Here is an 18,399-nt window from a genome sequence, read left to right on the forward strand (position 1 = left end):
CTGGCACAGGTGGCGAGTTCTCATCGCATCCAGAGCTGTCACGAAAGCATCAAGAGCCTAGTGATAGACTTATAAGTCTGGTGCGTCCTGCGAACGAACCGCAGTTCTTCTGCTCGTCGTTCGAGACTTGTACCATTTCTGCCATGGCCGCCACTCAGATCGGGCTTCATCCTTCCTTCTCGGTGTTGCCACTAGTATCGAGTTCACTGACAGTCGGCTTTGCTGTCGTTGAAACCACCATATTCAATGCTTTCCTACGGGCTGCGGAAACCGATTCAAAGGCGGCAAGCAAAATCACTCGACTGTGGTGGAATGGCTGGCTGACAGCGGGTTTGACCACCATATTCTCCGTCGTTCCACCTAGCGTTATCCTGGGCATTTGGGGCGCTCGACACTCGCCAGCCGAGTCGTTAGAATGGAAGCTGTAAGTGGCCATCCCCAACAAGTCCCAAAAAATGAACCATGGCAAGACCAAAGCCGGGACCTGAAGACCACAGTACTGACGCAAAAGCCTGTAGGTATGCTGCGGGAGCGACCTTCTCAGCGGGCCATTTCTTGGCAGCGCCATTCATCAGTCCCGTTATCAACAGTCTTCGTGACGAAGACGTCGAGCGAAAAGGGAAAACTATGCAGTACCTCCGCAAATGGCTTCGCATTCACGCATGGAGGTCATTCTGTGCAGACGTGCCAGCACTGCTTTGCTATATCTGGTTGGTCTTCGCGACCTGAGGATGTCTGATTCAATTCTCGACGGCTGTAGGGGCGATGACGAGAACAACCACCAGACTGGCAACGATGAGTGCTCCAGCTAGAAAGGCAACAATGAAAATGCTGCCTCGGGACGCCGGAAATTTGCCTCGAATGATCCAGTGCTGGGACTCGAAGTATCGGTGAAGGCCTATGAATAGGATGAGTATAGATATACCAAGAAATGTCGCGCCCAGAGGTTTCCCGACGTGCCGCATTCGATGTATGGGCACGTCGGTAGCCACAATTGAGTCGTCCCTTGCAGTGCCGGCCGCATCGACTGCGGGCAGGAGGAGCAATTGGTCCAGCAGCGTGGGTCCTAGCTTCTGCTGAGTAGCCGGAGTGTTGCTCTGCAGGTTCTCGGACAGCTGCTGGAGTATTGGTAACATGTCCACTGGAATCGAGCCCCCGATCAAAGGGGACAGAGGTACTGCTGCAGCCTTACGTTTGCTCTCCTTGATGCTGCTGTTAAGACGAAATAGCTGAGTAACGGCAATACCAATACTAGCGAAGGCAAGACTTGTTCTCAGCCATGCCAGAAATGTGCGCTCCAGCGCCAAGTGATCTCGAGCGACTGATCCCTTGTTCTCCAGTTCCACCGCACCATACTTGTCTGCTATTCTCTTGTACCATGGAACGCTATCGTCTTCTGGCGCCCGCTCGTCCTCGGCATGCTGTGACTGAGTCCGGTAGTCCCGCCTGTCATCATTGCTCGTGGGCCTAATAGGCGTACTTTCATCCGATACCGAAGATCGCGCCATACGCGACATTGGTGACCGCGAAGCAGTCTTGGTGTCCTCTGAGAAACGAATGCTGGATTGCCGTCGTGGTGGTGGGAAGTCTGGCTCTGCGTGTTCGGTGGCTTCCTGGGCGGACCGTGGTTCAGCAGGCGAACCTCGACGATGGGACGAGGAAGCCATTTCTTATCACAGCCCAGAGCTGATCAAATATCTGCCTTGGACCCGCATTGGCTCGCTCCGTCGGTGGCTGACTCTACCGAGGGAGAACCGATCTGGTAATGTCAACCTCAAGTCGTCACCCGATGCAGCGGAGCAGGTCCGGACTAGAAAATCAATACTGCAGATCGTGGAGTAAACATGCGGTCGCTAGGGATGGCGTGATCGCTACGAACGAAGGCGTGCGAAGGGCACTACGGCGACAGGTCGAATACACTCAGTAGCTGTTAAAGCTATCGAGGCACTGCGCGGTATTGTATGCAAGATGATGTGCTGCCGCGACACCTACCTAGGTAGTCGTCGTGTTCCGTCGCATGTAAGGATGACCAACTGCAGTCGTACTCAGCAATTCATCTGGGGAAAGGGCTAGGCGTTACCCGGGCTTTAGCTGTCCAAAAGGACCGGGGGCGAATTCCCAGGCTTCTCCAAAATCTAAAGCGCCCAAAAAGTTTCGCGGGCGATCATCATAACTGATGTGCATTCATGATCGACAACGAACACGACCATGGCAACAACAAACAGTCTGCCAGCGCGTCCTCTGCCTGTCGGCCACACCGACGCCACCGCACCTGCCGCGGCAGCCATACCAAAGTTGATCCCTCGAAACGGACGGCGGTCGACGGGCAGGCCAGCCGCCACTGAAGCCCCTCCTACAACACCTTCATTGCCCTTTCCAGACGCGAAAGATGGGAAGCACACGTTGCCTGTGAAGCGAATACTGTCGGGCAGAGACCACGAGCTCTTCCTCGACTCGCCGGCTTATGTATCGATCAAAGCCTGGATCTTCACACTTTCAGACTGCGTGAAAGGAGTCAAGATTTCCGAGATTCGGTCGTCTTCATTGTCTGAGAACATTCGGCGCATAGATGATGCGCTGGATCGTCTACAGACTATTCAGAACCAGCATCCAGCGCTAGATACCGGCTCTCGCTTTGGCAATCCAGCCTTCCGTGATTTCCACCGAGGTCTCGTCGGCAATCTTGACCGACTGCACCAAGAGGTTCTGTCAATTGATGACCAATCTGCTCGAGAAGAGCTGTCGGTCTACCTCGCAGCTTCGTTCGGCTCGGAAGAACGCCTCGATTATGGCTCAGGCCACGAGCTGAACTTTGCAATGTGGCTGCTGTGCCTGTACAATTTGGGCAAGATCGACCGTGGCGACTTTCCCGCAGTTGTTCTTCATACCTTTCTTCGCTACCTGCAACTGATGCGGACTATACAGAGCACATACTACCTCGAGCCAGCCGGCAGCCATGGCGTTTGGGGTCTGGACGATTACCACTTCCTACCTTTCCTCTTCGGTGCCAGTCAGTTGGTCGGACATCCTTACATCACGCCTAAAGCGATCCACAACAATGTCATATTAGACGAAGAAGGAGATGACTACATGTACCTGAATCAAGTCCGATGGGTGGACAGTGTGAAGACCGTAAAAGGCCTGCAATGGCACAGCCCGATGCTAGATGATATCTCTGGGTCGAAGGGCTGGTCGAAAGTCGACGACGGCATGCGCAAAATGTTTGTGAAAGAAGTTCTGGGAAAACTACCAATCATGCAGCATTTTCTGTTCGGAAGTTTCATCCCGGCCACTGCGGAAATGGGCAAGCTAGATCCTGAAGCACAGATCGCTCAAGCTAGTCGGATGAAGCACGTACAGGAGCAAGGCCACGAGCCTGACTATTGGGGTGACTGCTGTGGTATCAAAGTACCCAGCACCATTGCTGCAGGAGAAGAGATGAGGAAGCGGATGGGCTTGGGCGCGACTCTGCGACCTATTCCGTTCGATTAACGATAGCCAAGGATTGCTCCGAAGGTCTCGACTTAGCACTTCAGCAGACTTGAGTGGCAAGTGCGCACCGAGCTGCATTTCAATTTCTCGGAGAGGGCAATCACGCCCGAGTTCAACGTTTGACCGAGGCAGCCCTTGGTCAAGGCTTATGATACACACTGTATTCTCGGTGATCCATACAGACCACCCTCTGGATGCCCATTGTGGGCTTCGAGTCGTGCCAGTGGCTGCAAAGAGACACCGAAGCAAAGTTGTGAGTTTCTTCAGGGGGGCCCATTGTTTACAGCTGAAGACGCACGAGCTGCGCCAGACGCGACCACAAGACAGTGCTTGGCATAGTCGTTATATGCTCGCTGAAGCCCATGTCAATTTTCATCTCGATGTTGACTTTTGGCATTCTCAGGGCGTACGGGATCGTCACTGACTTCCCGAGAATCACGACTCCGTTTTAACCCTGCTAGTCGTCGCTACGAGACGAGCGCTCCTACTTTTATTTGCTCGTACTTATACCGTGACCCTCTCAGACCATACCCAACGATCGAACCGAAGCATCAAGTCGAACACAATGAGAACAATCAGATCCGAGATCAAAGGGCGCCCTCCGCCCACGGCGATACGAGCTCCATGCATCTACTTCAACGCGACTTCGGGAAACAAGATCATCGAGACCAGCATCGCTCAACTTGCTTCATATGTGCCATGCATGAGAGAATGGAAGGCATGGGATCAAGACAGTGATACGTCAATTGTAGCCGATAAGTTCGTGGAGGACATCAGGCATGACATCGTGGCCGAACATGTCACCTTTCTTGTCAACCGTGATTAGGATGTTAATGTCGCCATCGTTCGTGCTGTCGAAGTCAAAGAGCGCTGCATTCGCGAGGGTCGCAATTTCCTGTCGGTGAAGCTGCACGTTGGCAAGGACACTGCAACGCCACGGTCCAGACAATCCAAATGGGGTGTGAATCACCTGGAAATTGACATCGCTGACCTCGAGGCCAAGGAGGTCTCTGATCAGATATTTCTATGGATTGGTACGGCCTCGTCTCTGCCTCACCCTCTTGCTGCCCTATCTCTACTTGGATGTCTGATTTCCCCGACTCGATCGCATGGAAGCAATCGCTAACGTGCCGATGTCAACACAGCGAGAACCTTGCATCCAAGTGAAACGCTGTTCCTGATGTCCTTGGCGGAAATGCAGAAGCGATGTGGCTGCAAGGTCGCAGGCCGTCCGGAGTACCGAATCAAAACCATTGCTCAGCGTTACGACCAGTACTCGAGACCGACAAAGGTCCATACCCACGCAGTGGTTCTCGAGAAAGCCGTCACTCATCCGGATGGCAAGAACTTGATCATCAGCCTCGCTGACAGGACTGGAAGTGTGAGTTTGCTGCTAGTCTCTTGCCACGTTACGCCCGAACTCCTGGCACACTTCTGCGCAAGATCATGCTAACACACTTCCACACCAACAGGCAAAATTCATGATTGAACGCCCATCCACCAACAAAGAAGACCTTCTCGCCGACCACTCTCCGAACACCAACCCACTTCCCGACCCGCCCAAAGTCCCCGCCTTCATCACTATGTCCTGGGACTGGGGACTCTCTCTCCAACCAGGTCATCTAGTCTGCTTCTCGTCTTCTGCGCCCGTCGAAGTAGTCGAATCCAAGACCACGAGCGCTCTCAAATGGCCCCTCCGCCTCCTCGGCGGAACCGTTGGTGTCACTGGCTATGCCATTGCCGGCGTGGGCAAGCTCCTTCAGAAAGCCGCTGACAAGCTCATGATGGGCCAACCCAGAACTATGGTTTCCCGAGCCGACGCGGTCTTCATGGATGAGCACGACCAACGCCGCGTCCTCGGCAAACGCAATGGCACACCCCGCTGGATGCGTTGCACCGACGTAGCCAAGGGACGCGCGAAGGAGTGGAAAAAGATACAGAAATCGCACTACAAGCACTGCCCTGGGTCTCAACAGCAACAAGACGCCAAGGTCACCCCACAGCCGAGGCGCCCCTTTCAAAACGGACTGGGTTTGATGGAGCGGATTGCTTTGGCGTCAGTAGGGGAATCCAAGCCGAGGTGGCGAGTGGCGAAGCGACGGGTCATGGCATCTGAGAAGCGCGAGTGTGAGAGCGTGGATGATGAGGATGCGCGGACCGAGGGAGCCTCTAGTCGGAAGTCTTTGTTGTCGCGGCCTAAGAGCAGACTTGGCAGGGCTACGATCAGGCATGGAAATTTTGACGAGAAGCGTGAGTGGGGTGGCTCAAGCGATGAGGATGCTCGGACTGAGGTGCCCTCTAGTCGTGAGTCTCTGGAGTCGCATCCCAGAGGAAGACTCGGCTGGAGTACGATGAAGAGGTATCTTGACTCTTGAAGGGAAGCATAGAAGCCTCTGCAAGGTTATGCACTACCCATACTTCGTAGTATGAAAGGCACTCTTTTACCGTGTGTCCTACATATATAGTACGACAACCTCTTCTGAAGCGGGTACTGGTGCTTTTTCGGTTCAATCCTTTGTTATTACATGTCTCAGCCTCACCTGCTATCTCGCTAGATCTAGTTCAACTACAAGCGAACGAAAATTGCTCTGATGCAAGCAAGCATTTCTAGCAAGTGCGCCGTGATCGCGGCTGCTGGTCGAACGATCGTGGTGAGCCAGCTTATCTAGCCCTCCGCCCTCCTAATATGCTATCCAGCGAAATGCTGCTTCAAATGCCGCGTCTGTGATGCCGCTCAAGTGACTGGTGACTCTGATTCTGTGGTTATGTGGTTTCGTCTATGTGATCTGTCATGTCGTGCCTTGTCTCGTGTTATCGTATGAATTCATTAAATTTAGTATGGACGAGTGACTACTCTCGCTCGACCAGAGGGCGACAACTCGACTCCGTAAGCGCCCAAGGGACTGGAGTAGTTGCCATATGTGCTCGTCATGGGTACGTCGTAGGTGCGAGACCTAGGCAGTGCGTATGCGTAATCTCTGGGCTCCGTTTTTGCCCCGTAGTTCGCAAGACGCAACCCTGTGCTTTGGCTCTGAGTCAGCCCTGGCCGACGAGAAGTGTAGACGGGAGACCGGAAGGAGCTGTGTGAGCCGTAGCCGGAGTCGTAAGGATCGTCTTTGTACGAGTATGCTTTCAGCGGGCCGCTTCTGCTGCGGGAAGGAGCGCTGTCGACGCTCTCGTAGCTATCGTTGTGGCGTGTCTTCTGGTCCCTTCTTCTGCGTGTACTTATGCTGTAGTCGTCACGATCACGGCTGACTGCTGGAGAGGCTTTCTGGTGTCGTCGCGGTACAGGATCTGGATCAGAATCTTGAGAGTAGTAGTGGTCGTCAATCGGCTCAGGGGAGGCAGCTCGTCGAGGTGGGGAGTGAGATGGCATGCTCAACTTCTCGAGACGACTCTGCAGGTCGTCGATTCGAGTCGAGTGTTCTTCTTCCCATGCCGAATCGGCTTCTCGTCTGACGGGACTGTGCCACTCTTTCTCGTGTCGGCTCGATGTATGTGGCATCCATGGACTGGCTCCTCCGCTCACATCGTCTACCGTTGGTGACCTCCTGTTGATCTCTTTGGCATACCTGCCCTTGCCTTCACGACCACGAGTCACCTCAAACCCGCCGTTTCTGCAGCTTCGGCAGTCACCTTCATGCTGGTAGTGGTACTTTTCCAAACCTCGACATCTGGACGAGTTGCATTCTTCATCATCTTTGAATGTGCATCCGCAACCGTAGGATGTCTTCGTTCGGATGCACATGCTGAGTAACCCTCGGAGCGGCAGTAGCGAAGACGGTGTGAGAAGCGTAGATGAGAAATATCTCGGTGAATTCAAGTACTTGCGGTGAAACGATTGGAGAAATAAACTTCCCTCAGGTGCAGGGGCGCTCGGGGAGGTGAGATCCTGTCTCAGGTACAGAGCTTGTCAGATGAAATAATGCGAAATACTGGTCATGAAATGGTCGTTCGAGATCCTTGGTGAAGAGTGACGTCGATGTACATGCAAGAGCGAGACCGACAGGTCTGTGTTCCTGAGTACTAAAGTGCGGACGGCGATGTCATGGTTGACAGCTGTTCGTAGGTCACGTCTTTTCGGTTGCTTGCATGAAAAAGTGGTTTGGTGGCAAACAAGTGACCCTGCAGGGTTCGGGAATCGAGCACACCTTCAAGGTCTTGCAAGCGCTGCAGGAACCGAAGGTGTGAGAAGAATGTGATGTGATATATCTCAATTAATCCGATATCGACAGGCAAAAGGCGGGGAAGGCACGATAGTGAAGGCGAGTCTGCCTAAGGATATCGCATGAGTGAAGCCACAGGGGCAGAGGTACTTCCTGTAAATCTGCTCGTGATGAGGAAGCAGCCGCCAGCCGCGGATTCCTGGCTCCAAGATTCTGACTACGCTCGCCTCAGCTTGACGGAGTGCGATTACTGGGCTGTCAAATCGAGCAAATGCAGCGACGCGAGTCGAGAGCGTTGAACGTGGAAGACGAAGTGATGGAAAGGGCTTGGTGTGCGCATGACGGCCGGTCGACTGGCTCGCACGGGCCCTAAATCTGCAGCAAACTCCATCCGAGCACATCGCATTGCTGCAATCTACTGCATCTACTACTGGGATTTCATGTAGTGAACAATGGACAGCAGCGCCTCTGACGGCAAGCCATGGCTTCTGGACGTTGCCTAAGTTCTGTTCGGCGATTCGAGAAATGCTCTGACTGGCTACGAATGCTTCTGTTTGCACGACATTGGTTGCACACCACAAAATATTTGTTCCGCAGTGTGATCTTCGTCTACCGCTCACTGGTGACAACCACCCGAGACTTCATCGGGCGTTGGGCGTTCTCCGGGAGCAGGGCCACAAATGAAAATGATCTGCACTACTTCGTGTCCAGTGATGTGATCGAGACCCGATGCTCGGGAGAACCGTCTACCAATCTGGCGTTGTGCCGTCAAGGCAAACCATCTGGCAGGATCGAGCCGACCAGGCAAACGATCCAGAGCTGTGGCTGTGACAGCACGACAGTCGAACGTCCATAATGGCGACGAACAGCGATGCCACAAGCATGCCCGCACTGCATGCGAGGCAGCTTTGCCTGGGTGCCGACTTGTGCTTCACTTCTCTGCTGTACGTTGCTGCAACCGACCAAGCTGTTCGGACAAGACATGAGCATTTTCTCTATCCTTAACATACCTCACGCCAAATTTCTTATAGCGGCCTCCCTGGCAGGCAAATTGATGATAGATTAATTCTGCAACTTGAAGCTCAAGTGAGGCTCCTCCCAGACTTGCTGCCTCAATTTCCAAAACAGTTCCAACCCTCAGAGCCCGCCCTGGCCAGAAATCTTGAGGTACACCGACTCGCTGAAAACGCCCAATTGATGCCTGAACAGCCTGCCGACACAACCACATAGCGACATCCACAGCGGTTGTTGGACATCGCTACAGCACAGGGCTCTTGGAGTTCTTGATCACTGATATCTTCGTCAAGCAGACCTTAACCAACTCACGACCATGCTGAAGATCCAAGCCGCGCCTCACTGACGTGCTTAGAATCCATCGTCTATACCACTTTTGAGCTCCTCTGCTCTGCGCTGATTGTTCACGTCCAGCCACCACTTGTGGGTCTCATTCGAGACCGACTCCATCGTCTCGTCCCAAGGCTTTGGGCTTAGGATGTAGTGGATATTCTTGACCTGATCATCCCGCCAAATAGCGTCGTGGACTCCTTTCATTCGCAGAGTCTTCAAAGCATTATAGATATATGGGAGCCCTATCCACCTCCCGTAGAATCGCTCGCCCAGCAGACTCTGATCGGCGAAATCGTAACTGGCCGTCAAGTCTCCGTTCTTGAGCGTCTCGACGATCTTGTCGTATGTACCCTTGCTCGGGTTGACGACCTGCAGTCCGCCATTAGGGCATGCTATACCGGCTGTTGGCCCAGGCCCTTGTGTCTGTGCGAGATCGGGCGTATCGTGCTGCGACGTGAAAGCACAATTCTCCGGTATCCAGTTGCTTGGATAATGAGGCTTCTTGAATGGATTACAGGCACAGGCATGGCTGGCAGCGTACACCTTGTCCCCGTTACCGCCCATCTCAGGCGGGTCCAGCTCGATTTCCATCAATTCATCCATATTCCGAAGGACGAGCATGTCGCTATCCAATTGTACCACTCGATCGTACTCGGTCAAGCTATAGGGCGCCAGCTTACTCCAGCAGTCATAAAAACGTGGGTCGTTGGCGTACTCTTTGGGGATCGATGGCAAAAGGTATGGTATCTCCTTGGATTTGATTCCCCGGCGCTTCAGCGCTTCATGACCCTCTGGCGGGAATGAATCTGTATATAAAGCAACCAAGGGGTACTTGCTTCCCTGCTTTCTGAGGGAGTACTCGAGCGTGAGCAGTCCCGACAAGTACTTGGTGTTTGTGATCAAGGTCGTCCAGACTTTCTTCGATGCCTGGTCGCCTGTCCCGTTGCTTACACCGTTGGATCCAGCCATGTTGCTGAAGCTCCAGCCGACGGCTGCTCAAGTTCTCGCGGATTGTAAAGAGACCCAAGAGAATCAAGGTGATCCAGCAAAGTCAGGAGTGTTGAGGAAAATCTAGTACTTTACCTTTGATACATTACCATCCAGCCACACCCGCAACGGTGTTTAGGCCGGACCACAATGGGCTTGCGAGCTTGCCAACGGCTGAGTCGTGGCGAGATGTTTACTAAAAGCTTTTTTGCGCCTGTGCGATCTCCAAGCACGACACTCTTAGGCCAGATCTTGCCCAGCGCGGGCAGCCCTAACAGCGACCGATCCCCTACGTCATTGGTGGCCGTCATCAGAAGAACTTTAATGCTTTAGGATGTCTTCGGCTTTGCGATTCTGTTATCTCCCCCGAAGGACAATACTAGTATCTGCAACACCTGCGCGTGCATTCTCATCCTGGGATGCATGGCAGCATGGTAGCACATACAGCGCATCCGAGGCTTCGTCAAATGCGACGGTAAATACATGATTGACATGCCATATTCCGTCATCAGGTAACACAATTGAAGTCTCACGATCAAAGACTTACTGACATCGTGATGTAGGCATGGTCAAAACTATCGTAGCGACTCGCCGCCACAAGTGACCGTCGACGAAGCGCCATCTGCTCCGAGCCATGAGAGAAACTACAGAGGCTTCATTGGGGGAGCGGTATCGGGTGCGGCGAAACTAGTGGTCGGCCATCCATTCGACCTCGTCAAGATACGACTACAAGTATCCGGGAAAGATCAATTCACTGGTCCGATCGACTGTCTGATCAAGACTGTTCGAAGGGAAGGGCCTCATGCGCTTTACAAGGGAGTTACACCGCCCATGCTTGGATGGATGATCAGCGATTCTGTCATGTTGGGAAGTCTTACGTTCTATCGAAAGGCGATACTCGAACATGGCTACAAGCAGACGACATTGTCAAGCAAGCTCTCATCAACACAGATAAGCGAACGTTTACCGACGTTGGGACACGCCGTGGCTGGTATGCTCGCTGGCTGGACTGTATCAGTGGTAGCCTGTCCTATCGAACAGGTGAAAAGCCGGCTACAGGTGCAGTACGCCGCGAACAAGAGCCAAAGGTTCTACAGTGGTCCGATCGACTGCGCAAACAGGATCGTGCGTTCCCACGGGCTGACCGGTCTATATCGCGGCTTCACTTCCTCTCTTGCATTTCGCAGTTTCTTCTTCATGTGGTGGGGCAGCTACGATATCTTCTCGAAGGCATTCAAGCGCACTACAATCTCTGAGCCAATAGGCAATTTTCTGGCAGGTGGACTTTCAGCGCAAGTTTTCTGGCTGGGGGCTTTCCCGCTTGATGCTATCAAAGCGAGGATAATGACAGACCCAATGGGTGGACGACTTGGCGACGGTGTGCCGAAGTACAATTCGATGCGGTCAGCAGCGAGCTCAATATACCAACAAGGAGGTTTGAGGGGATTCTATAGAGGGTTCGTCCCATGTTTTCTGCGAGCATTTCCAGCGAATGGCACGGCATTATTGGCGTTTGAAGCAACGATGAGGTGGATGGACGGTGCTACAACATCCAGGGGCATGTCTTTGATGTGATGGTGTAAAACAGGATATTATGACTCTTCTCCCAGCGGCATGTATTTCAATAAGTATCTATCCGCAAAAGGTTACTATCTCCCGTGTTCTTTCTAAGAATGGCAAGGGCATACTTGGGCAGATCCGATCCAAGAGGCAGTCCATCAAGCAGCTGAAACGAACCTGAGCAGTGGCTTCCTTGTCAGTTCTCACAATTATACGTGCACACTTAAGTGGTCGATTCGATTAGAGCCGGTCGAGCGGTCGAAAGATCAACATTTTCGGGTGTACCCCAAGTAACATGGTGTGTGGCTTCTCTTCATCGGTGCGGTTTGTCACCAACCTTAGAGCCCCCATTGAGCCTTGCCAAGACCACGAGGCTTCTTCATTGAGGATCAACAGTTTGTGAAATATTTCGACACCAGGAAAACCAAATCCAAATGCATGGAGATGAGCAGACTGAGAACACTAGCTGATACGAGGGAGCAGATCTGCTAGGAGTCCACCAGAGGTAGCCTAAGAGTATCGCAAATCGTCCTCCGTTGGACTTCGCCAGACTTCTGAATACCTGGGTAGCCATCAACCATGGACGCGGCAAAACAACCTCCAGACATCGACCTGCGAGTTCTACGAAACGCAGATGGATCTGCTAGATATACAGCGCCGAACGGCCTCAACTCGGTCTCTGTCGGAGTCAATTATCCTGTTGAAGTGCCATACCGCTCGGACGAGATACCCGAATCAACACTGATCGAAGTGAACTTACGTCCCGTGAACGGTACAGCCATGGTCAAGGAGCGACATGTCGAGCATCTGGTGAAACGAACACTGCAAACGATCACCCGACTGGAGGCTGCTCCACGAATGATGTTGCAAGTCACACTCCAAGTCACTGGCACAGAGATTGACGAAACCCTACCAGGAGGCATGAAAGAAGGCGGCCAAGACGAAACATACCTTCCTGTACTTGCTTCTGCCATCAACGCCGCAGTCGTAGGATGTCTGAACGCTGGGGTGCAGATGCGTCAGGTAGCCGCAGCCGTGCTGATAGGCATCGGCAGAGACGGCACGTGCCTAGTGAGTCCCAGGGTTCAGGAGAGAAAGTCGTGCCGGAGTCTGCATGTGTTCGCGGTAGATGGAACAGGAGGTGTGATACTCATCGAGAGTGAGGGAGCATTCAAGATGACAGACTTGTCCCGTGGCCTGGAATGGGCTCGGCTATTGGTCCTTGGAAGTGACACTGGTGATACAGGTTTGCTGTCGCTGCTACGGCGGAAGATAGAAGAGATAGCGGAAGGCTAAGGAGGGGCAGGCGGGAAGGGGCTGCGACTGGAAATTGAGGACCGGCGGGTTCATGGAAGGCTTCTGACACCTTTCGGAACATGCTGAAGCGATGTTCAAGCAGTGGATAGTGCCCGTTGAGTGCTCCATCCACATTGTGACAGTGAGCATCTGTAGGTGTTTTGAGTGCTCCTGGGATGTTTGACGGGTGGATCCAGCGGCTATTCCAGGTGTGAAAGACGAAAAGAAGAACTTGAAGGGCAGGAAATACCCCACCAACATGAGGCGGCCATGGAAGAAAACCCTAAGCCCACCCGGAGCTTGTCCCTCGTGCCCCAACCGCTTCGAGACACAGGCGCGCTCGCCTGCAGGTAAATCTATTTGCTGGGATACCGTGCAAGCCCAGTGTCAACACATGTCTTCGATGAGACGAAAGAGCTTCTTATAAAGTCTGAGCTCGTTGGAAGTCTTGATCGGCTTCACGCCGAGACGATGGCTGATTCACAGATCCCCAGCAGCAAACGCTGTTACTACCTTCTTACGCAGCAGGTCTGCTCATCAGATTACTGAACTTGATGTTCAACGGTTCGTACCTGAAAGCCTAATCAAGCCATCATATCGTCATCTGGGATTTCTTGCCCGAGGTATCTCGACCGACACTGAAGCGGCACTAACTCCAAAGCCGCATACGAGTCGGAACGACGGTACATGCTTCCACGGAGTTAATTAGAAATGCCCGACTCCATTCCTCCATCTTACGCAGCACAACAACAAGGTCCATCGCTTTCTGCTACCTCGACACTTCCCTCGAGCCCCATGCCCAAGGCCTCACAAGATGGCTCCGCATCATATACACCAGGTGTTGGCGAGACGATACTACGACAGTACGCCGATCAACTTGATCCCTTAGACCATAAAGTAGAGTCGGCCACCGCGCATGATCCGACTCCCACGAGCACCGACCTTGCGAGCCCAACAGGCACTGCAGTCTCAAGATCTTCACAGACCACCTACAAGGCTTCACGGGCTTTCCGGTTGCCCAAGAGTTTTCTCGGGCACAGGCGGCGGTCCACAGACGTCCCGAACATTCCAACACAGACAATACTCAAAGCCCTGGTGTCCAAGGCCACAGGTCCGCCTACGGCACCTATGGCAATGTCTATGACAGGGTTCCGAACGGCACTGGACAACATAGACGATACGAGCTCAAACGGGTCGACATCACCATGTCCAACGACATTCACGACAGGTCTCAACCTGAACAACATGTCGAATTGGTCACCTACCTCGGCGATGAAGTCACCGTGCTTCTTCCACCAGCGCTTCGATGGCATCGTCGACATCCAGAAAGTCCTCGACGAGATGAGCGTCGAGGATGAATTCTCACACTCTCGTCTGACACAGACCGCCAACGGTGTTCGCGAAGTATCCAAGCAGCTTCAACGGAGGCCTCTGAAACGTGCTGTCCGTACTATCATGATCGTGACGAAGGCCCGAGACAACTCGCTAGTCCACCTCACACGCGAACTTGCCGAGTGGCTGCTCAGCACGCCACGCTACGGCAAGGATGCTGGCGTCACCGTCTACGTCGATGCCAAACTCCGACAATCCAAGCGCTTCGACGCACCCGGCCTCCTCGCCCGCGACCCTCGCTTCGCACACATGCTAAAATACTGGACGCCGGACCTATGCTGGTCCTCACCCGAAAAATTCGACCTAGTCCTGACCTTAGGCGGCGACGGAACCGTCCTGTTCACATCCTGGCTCTTCCAACGAATCGTCCCACCAATCCTCTCCTTCAGCCTTGGCTCGCTTGGCTTCCTGACCAACTTCTCCTTCGACCAGTACAAGGCGCATTTAGACCGCATCATGGGCGACGCAGGGCATGCGCGTCAACCTGCGCATGCGCTTCACCTGTACCGTCTGGCGACAGGACACGCATCCGGGCGCCGAGAAGGGCGCCGTGGAGGAAGGCGAGCAGTTTGAAGTGCTTAATGAGATGGTCATCGATCGCGGCCCGTCGGCGTATGTCTCCAATCTCGAGCTTTACGGGGACGACGAGCTCCTGACCATCGTCCAAGCAGACGGTTGCATCTTCTCCACGCCCACGGGATCAACAGCCTACTCGCTCTCCGCGGGAGGCAGCCTGATTCATCCCTCCATCCCAGCAATCCTACTCACGCCTATATGTCCACACAGCCTCTCCTTCCGGCCCATGGTCCTCTCCGACACCCTAAGCCTGCGCATCGCAGTTCCCCAGAAATCGCGCAGCAGCGCGTATGCCAGCTTCGACGGCAAGGGGCGCATCGAGCTCAAGCAGGGCGATTATGTAACGCTAGAGGCAAGTCAATACCCATTCCCGACCGTGATGGCTGGTGGGAACGAATGGGTGGAGAGCGTGCAGCGGGCGTTGAGGTGGAACGTGAGAGGGGCGGAGCAGAAGGGGTGGGACGAGGGGCTGGATGGAGAGGGTATGGCTGGGGAGCAGGAGAAGTGGGATATTGATATTGACAATGTGGTCGGCGGTGCTGGGGTGGGGGGGACAGATAGTGGGTTGGGGCAGAGTGAGGATGGGGATGGGGTTGGTGTGGCGGCGAGCCCGAGTATTACGGGGAAGGAGAAGGAAAAGGGGAGGGCGACGTTGTTGACTATGTGAGGCGGTCTAGCCGAGGGAGGGAGGCCTCTCTCTGTGGTGTGGTTCCGTGAGTGAAGACGAGCGTCAGGGACGGCCATCACTCTGGTAGTGGATATTTACGAATGTTACGATCTAGAATAAGAGATACACTGGCGCCGCATGTCACAACATATAAGCAGGCAGTCTAAGCTCTGGCAGCGAAATGCGATCATTCCAGGTCGCGAGAGTCGTGACCATCTATCTTTCTATCCTCACTGTGTAATTACTTCTACACTTTGCTGATGTACATCTGCGTTCTAATTTTGTGTACAATCCATGCTTTTGCGTCCACAGGTGATGTTATGCATCTTGTGCCCATATCGTACAGCGACGCCATGCATTATGGAATCGTCCCTTGTTAGTATACACTCAAGAATTCATGATCCATACGGTCCGTAGTGATCCTTCTGATCCTCTCGTGGAAGAGGTCCGTGCGATGAAGAGACAGCACGGGAGAATCTGGATGGCAGGCACGGCACTTGCATCAACGGCGTTTCCTCTTGCGGCCTTTGCCTGCATTGCCAGCCTGTGACGGCTTGTTAATCCCAGCGACGGCTTCTAGCGCTGCGAGGCCAGAGAAGACGTTGGGCTTGATCTGTGTGGCGGCTATGGCTGAAGTAGTGGCTGTAGCAGGAGGCTTATACTCCTGGCGGGGCTGAGTGGGAGCGCTGTGGTCTTTGCGCGCTGACGGCAGGCCAGTATTGGCGGCTCTACGTGGGGTGCTCTGGCCCCGTTTCCGTGTCTTTGGGGCTGGTTGTGGTTGAGGTGGTTTGATACCGGCTACTTCTTCGAGCGCCGCGAGGCCAGAGAACACAGTTTGTCTTGGTGGCGGGGCGGCAGGGATTGGCGGGGGTTCGAACTTCTTGCATCGATGGCATCGAGGACGTTAGACATCATTGCCCTCTGCAACGGTGTGCTGGTCGTAGATCTTGGCTGAGATCGCTTTCCCTCCATTATGTCGAGTATATCGGCCATGCTGAATTTCGAGGGGGAGGCGTTTCTCTCAAGTGACGGCACTGGCGTGTCCGTGCTCTGGGGCTTGACGTGTAGAACTCCTTGGACTAGGCGTTTGTAGTTTTCGGAAGCGAAAACTTCCAGGCCCGTGGCGCGAAGAACAGCCCACCGTATGTGGTTGACGCCAATGGTCCTTTCAGGCCGGTCGAGGGACCCACATACCAGCAGCTCGCCGAGGGCTTTCATACCGGGCGTGTCTGGAGGCTGGGCGAAGTGTCGGAGCTGTTGAAGTGCCTCGTCAACAGTGTCTTCCTTTTGGCGGTCGATCTTGCATGCGATCAATTGGAATGGTATGCTTTGTGCCCTGAGCAGGTCCATCATCTGGATATCATGCTTTTTCGCCCCATGTGATGAGTCTATCAGCAGGAAGATGCGCTTCAGCTGCCGTCGACGCTTCATGTAGGTCACGATCTCGTTGCCCCAGTCTGCTGCGCTGTTATGCCCATACCCTGGCGCATCCAGCACAGCAAGGCGAGTGTCTGTCATTCCCTTCCAACCTGGCATCGCCCCGCCGCCAGGCAGCGTGGTCGACAAACCCCATGCGATCATCTCTTTCGTTTTGCCAGGTGTATCGCCTACGCGGTTGAGGTTCGGCACGTTCAGTATGTGGTTGAGAAGAGACGATTTGCCCACATTAGACCTTCCTAAGAAGACCACCTCTGGTACCGACAATAGCTCATCGTGGTTGTTGTTCGTCCGCCATTGTGATGCAGTCCAGAGCCTGCTGACGCGGTGGCTCTCGAAGAACCATCGTGCGACAGTGAGATTCCTCTCTGTGGGGGCTGTGGTGTCCCAGTACAGCGACAGTGATTGCGCTGATCGTGCAACAGCAGCTGACCGTGTTGTTGCATGACGAGACTGTTCAAGGTGCTTGAGCTTTACCTGCAACCTGCGGCGGAACAGTGTGCGACATGGATTGCATAGCGACGTAGGCATACTACGTCGGACTTATATGAAGTCGAGTGCTGACAGCAGGTGAGCAGCGTAAGGTGATGGCATCTCGTTCCTGCAGAAATAAATTTAGTTAAGGCCTCGGCAGCCGGTAGCTACCGAATGCTTAATTCATGCTTTCCAGGCGGTCCCGTAGCCGATCGATCGATGCCAAACATCACACCTCCTCGTCACTACTGCCGGCTATGAAAAGCCTTGAGGTCACGCCTGCACCGACCATCGCTCTGTAGAGGAAGTGGCAAGATGATCAGCGCAGTGCTTGTTTTCAACAACAATGGGCAACCGCGGATGACTAAGTTCTACGAAAATCTGGTGAGCCTTCCAATGTTTGACATATAGCCCCAACTACGGGCAGCAATTAACGATTTTGTAGGAAACAAGTACTCAGCAGACGCTTCTCAAGCAGATCTTCGACCTGGTGGCGGCAAGACCGGCATCTGCCTGCAACTTTCTGCCGCTACCACCACTTCTAGCTCCCAACGGCAACGAGGCCTCGCCCGACGTTCCCACGCAGATTGTGTATCGTCACTTTGCCACCTTGTATTTCATCCTCATTTCGACGTCTACAGAATCACCACTCGCGCTGATTGATTTCATCCAAGTATTTGTGGAGGCACTGGATCGGTTATTCGAGAACGTATGTGAGCTGGACCTGATCTTTGGTTTCGAGACACTACATGCTGTGCTGAGCGAGATGATCGTTGGCGGCGTCGTGGTTGAGACCAGCCTTGACAAGATCATAGAGGGCGTCAGAGCCAGCGGAGCTGTGCAATCACGACGGAAAGCTGTCAACGCGAGAGATGCTGGCAGTCTGTCGAGAGGCTCTGCATTTGCCGGCATCTGGGGACGGTAGCAGCTGGAACAGATCCTGTCAATGTTTTACGATGTGACACTGACCTGATCGCTTTGGTCATTCTATGCAAATACGAGAGG

General features: G+C 53.7%; 10 protein-coding genes across 10 annotated transcripts; 6 read left to right on the forward strand and 4 right to left on the reverse strand.

The window, feature by feature from the left end:
* Positions 1 to 740: 740 nt before the first annotated feature.
* AB675_6710 (uncharacterized protein) lies at positions 741 to 1,667 on the reverse strand (the record flags this gene model as incomplete). The annotated part of the gene is made up of 1 exon (XM_018147020.1): positions 741 to 1,667. The coding sequence occupies one exon, from the start codon at positions 1,665 to 1,667 to the stop codon at positions 741 to 743; it is 927 nt and encodes a 308-aa protein (XP_018003611.1).
* A 541-nt stretch (positions 1,668 to 2,208) lies between these two features.
* AB675_6711 (Serine/threonine-protein phosphatase 2A activator 2) lies at positions 2,209 to 3,492 on the forward strand (the record flags this gene model as incomplete). Its single annotated transcript, XM_018147021.1, has 1 exon — positions 2,209 to 3,492. The coding sequence occupies one exon, from the start codon at positions 2,209 to 2,211 to the stop codon at positions 3,490 to 3,492; it is 1,284 nt and encodes a 427-aa protein (XP_018003426.1).
* Positions 3,493 to 4,687: 1,195 nt separating this feature from the next.
* On the forward strand, positions 4,688 to 5,867 carry AB675_6712 (uncharacterized protein; the record flags this gene model as incomplete). Its single annotated transcript, XM_018147022.1, has 2 exons — positions 4,688 to 4,873; positions 4,965 to 5,867. The coding sequence occupies 2 exons, from the start codon at positions 4,688 to 4,690 to the stop codon at positions 5,865 to 5,867; spliced, it is 1,089 nt and encodes a 362-aa protein (XP_018003519.1).
* Positions 5,868 to 6,325: 458 nt separating this feature from the next.
* On the reverse strand, positions 6,326 to 6,997 carry AB675_6713 (uncharacterized protein; the record flags this gene model as incomplete). The annotated part of the gene is made up of 1 exon (XM_018147023.1): positions 6,326 to 6,997. One exon carries the CDS (start codon positions 6,995 to 6,997, stop codon positions 6,326 to 6,328), a length of 672 nt encoding a protein of 223 aa, XP_018003293.1.
* A 2,026-nt stretch (positions 6,998 to 9,023) lies between these two features.
* AB675_6714 (uncharacterized protein) lies at positions 9,024 to 9,974 on the reverse strand (the record flags this gene model as incomplete). The annotated part of the gene is made up of 1 exon (XM_018147024.1): positions 9,024 to 9,974. The coding sequence occupies one exon, from the start codon at positions 9,972 to 9,974 to the stop codon at positions 9,024 to 9,026; it is 951 nt and encodes a 316-aa protein (XP_018003280.1).
* Positions 9,975 to 10,484: 510 nt separating this feature from the next.
* Positions 10,485 to 11,567, forward strand: AB675_6715 (Mitochondrial substrate carrier family protein L; the record flags this gene model as incomplete). Its single annotated transcript, XM_018147025.1, has 2 exons — positions 10,485 to 10,504; positions 10,556 to 11,567. 2 exons carry the CDS (start codon positions 10,485 to 10,487, stop codon positions 11,565 to 11,567), a joined length of 1,032 nt encoding a protein of 343 aa, XP_018003375.1.
* A 564-nt stretch (positions 11,568 to 12,131) lies between these two features.
* AB675_6716 (Exosome complex component RRP46) lies at positions 12,132 to 12,848 on the forward strand (the record flags this gene model as incomplete). The annotated part of the gene is made up of 1 exon (XM_018147026.1): positions 12,132 to 12,848. One exon carries the CDS (start codon positions 12,132 to 12,134, stop codon positions 12,846 to 12,848), a length of 717 nt encoding a protein of 238 aa, XP_018003534.1.
* Positions 12,849 to 13,559: 711 nt separating this feature from the next.
* On the forward strand, positions 13,560 to 15,483 carry AB675_6717 (NAD(+) kinase; the record flags this gene model as incomplete). The annotated part of the gene is made up of 2 exons (XM_018147027.1): positions 13,560 to 14,606; positions 14,689 to 15,483. 2 exons carry the CDS (start codon positions 13,560 to 13,562, stop codon positions 15,481 to 15,483), a joined length of 1,842 nt encoding a protein of 613 aa, XP_018003632.1.
* A 502-nt stretch (positions 15,484 to 15,985) lies between these two features.
* AB675_6718 (putative GTP-binding protein EngB) lies at positions 15,986 to 17,451 on the reverse strand (the record flags this gene model as incomplete). Its single annotated transcript, XM_018147028.1, has 2 exons — positions 15,986 to 16,322; positions 16,394 to 17,451. The coding sequence occupies 2 exons, from the start codon at positions 17,449 to 17,451 to the stop codon at positions 15,986 to 15,988; spliced, it is 1,395 nt and encodes a 464-aa protein (XP_018003619.1).
* Positions 17,452 to 17,709: 258 nt separating this feature from the next.
* AB675_6719 (AP-3 complex subunit sigma-1) lies at positions 17,710 to 18,319 on the forward strand (the record flags this gene model as incomplete). Its single annotated transcript, XM_018147029.1, has 2 exons — positions 17,710 to 17,778; positions 17,840 to 18,319. 2 exons carry the CDS (start codon positions 17,710 to 17,712, stop codon positions 18,317 to 18,319), a joined length of 549 nt encoding a protein of 182 aa, XP_018003262.1.
* Positions 18,320 to 18,399: the final 80 nt, after the last annotated feature.

The sequence above is a fragment of the Cyphellophora attinorum genome (assembly GCF_001299255.1).
Source record: "Cyphellophora attinorum strain CBS 131958 chromosome Unknown Contig5, whole genome shotgun sequence".
Lineage (NCBI taxonomy): Eukaryota > Fungi > Ascomycota > Eurotiomycetes > Chaetothyriales > Cyphellophoraceae > Cyphellophora > Cyphellophora attinorum.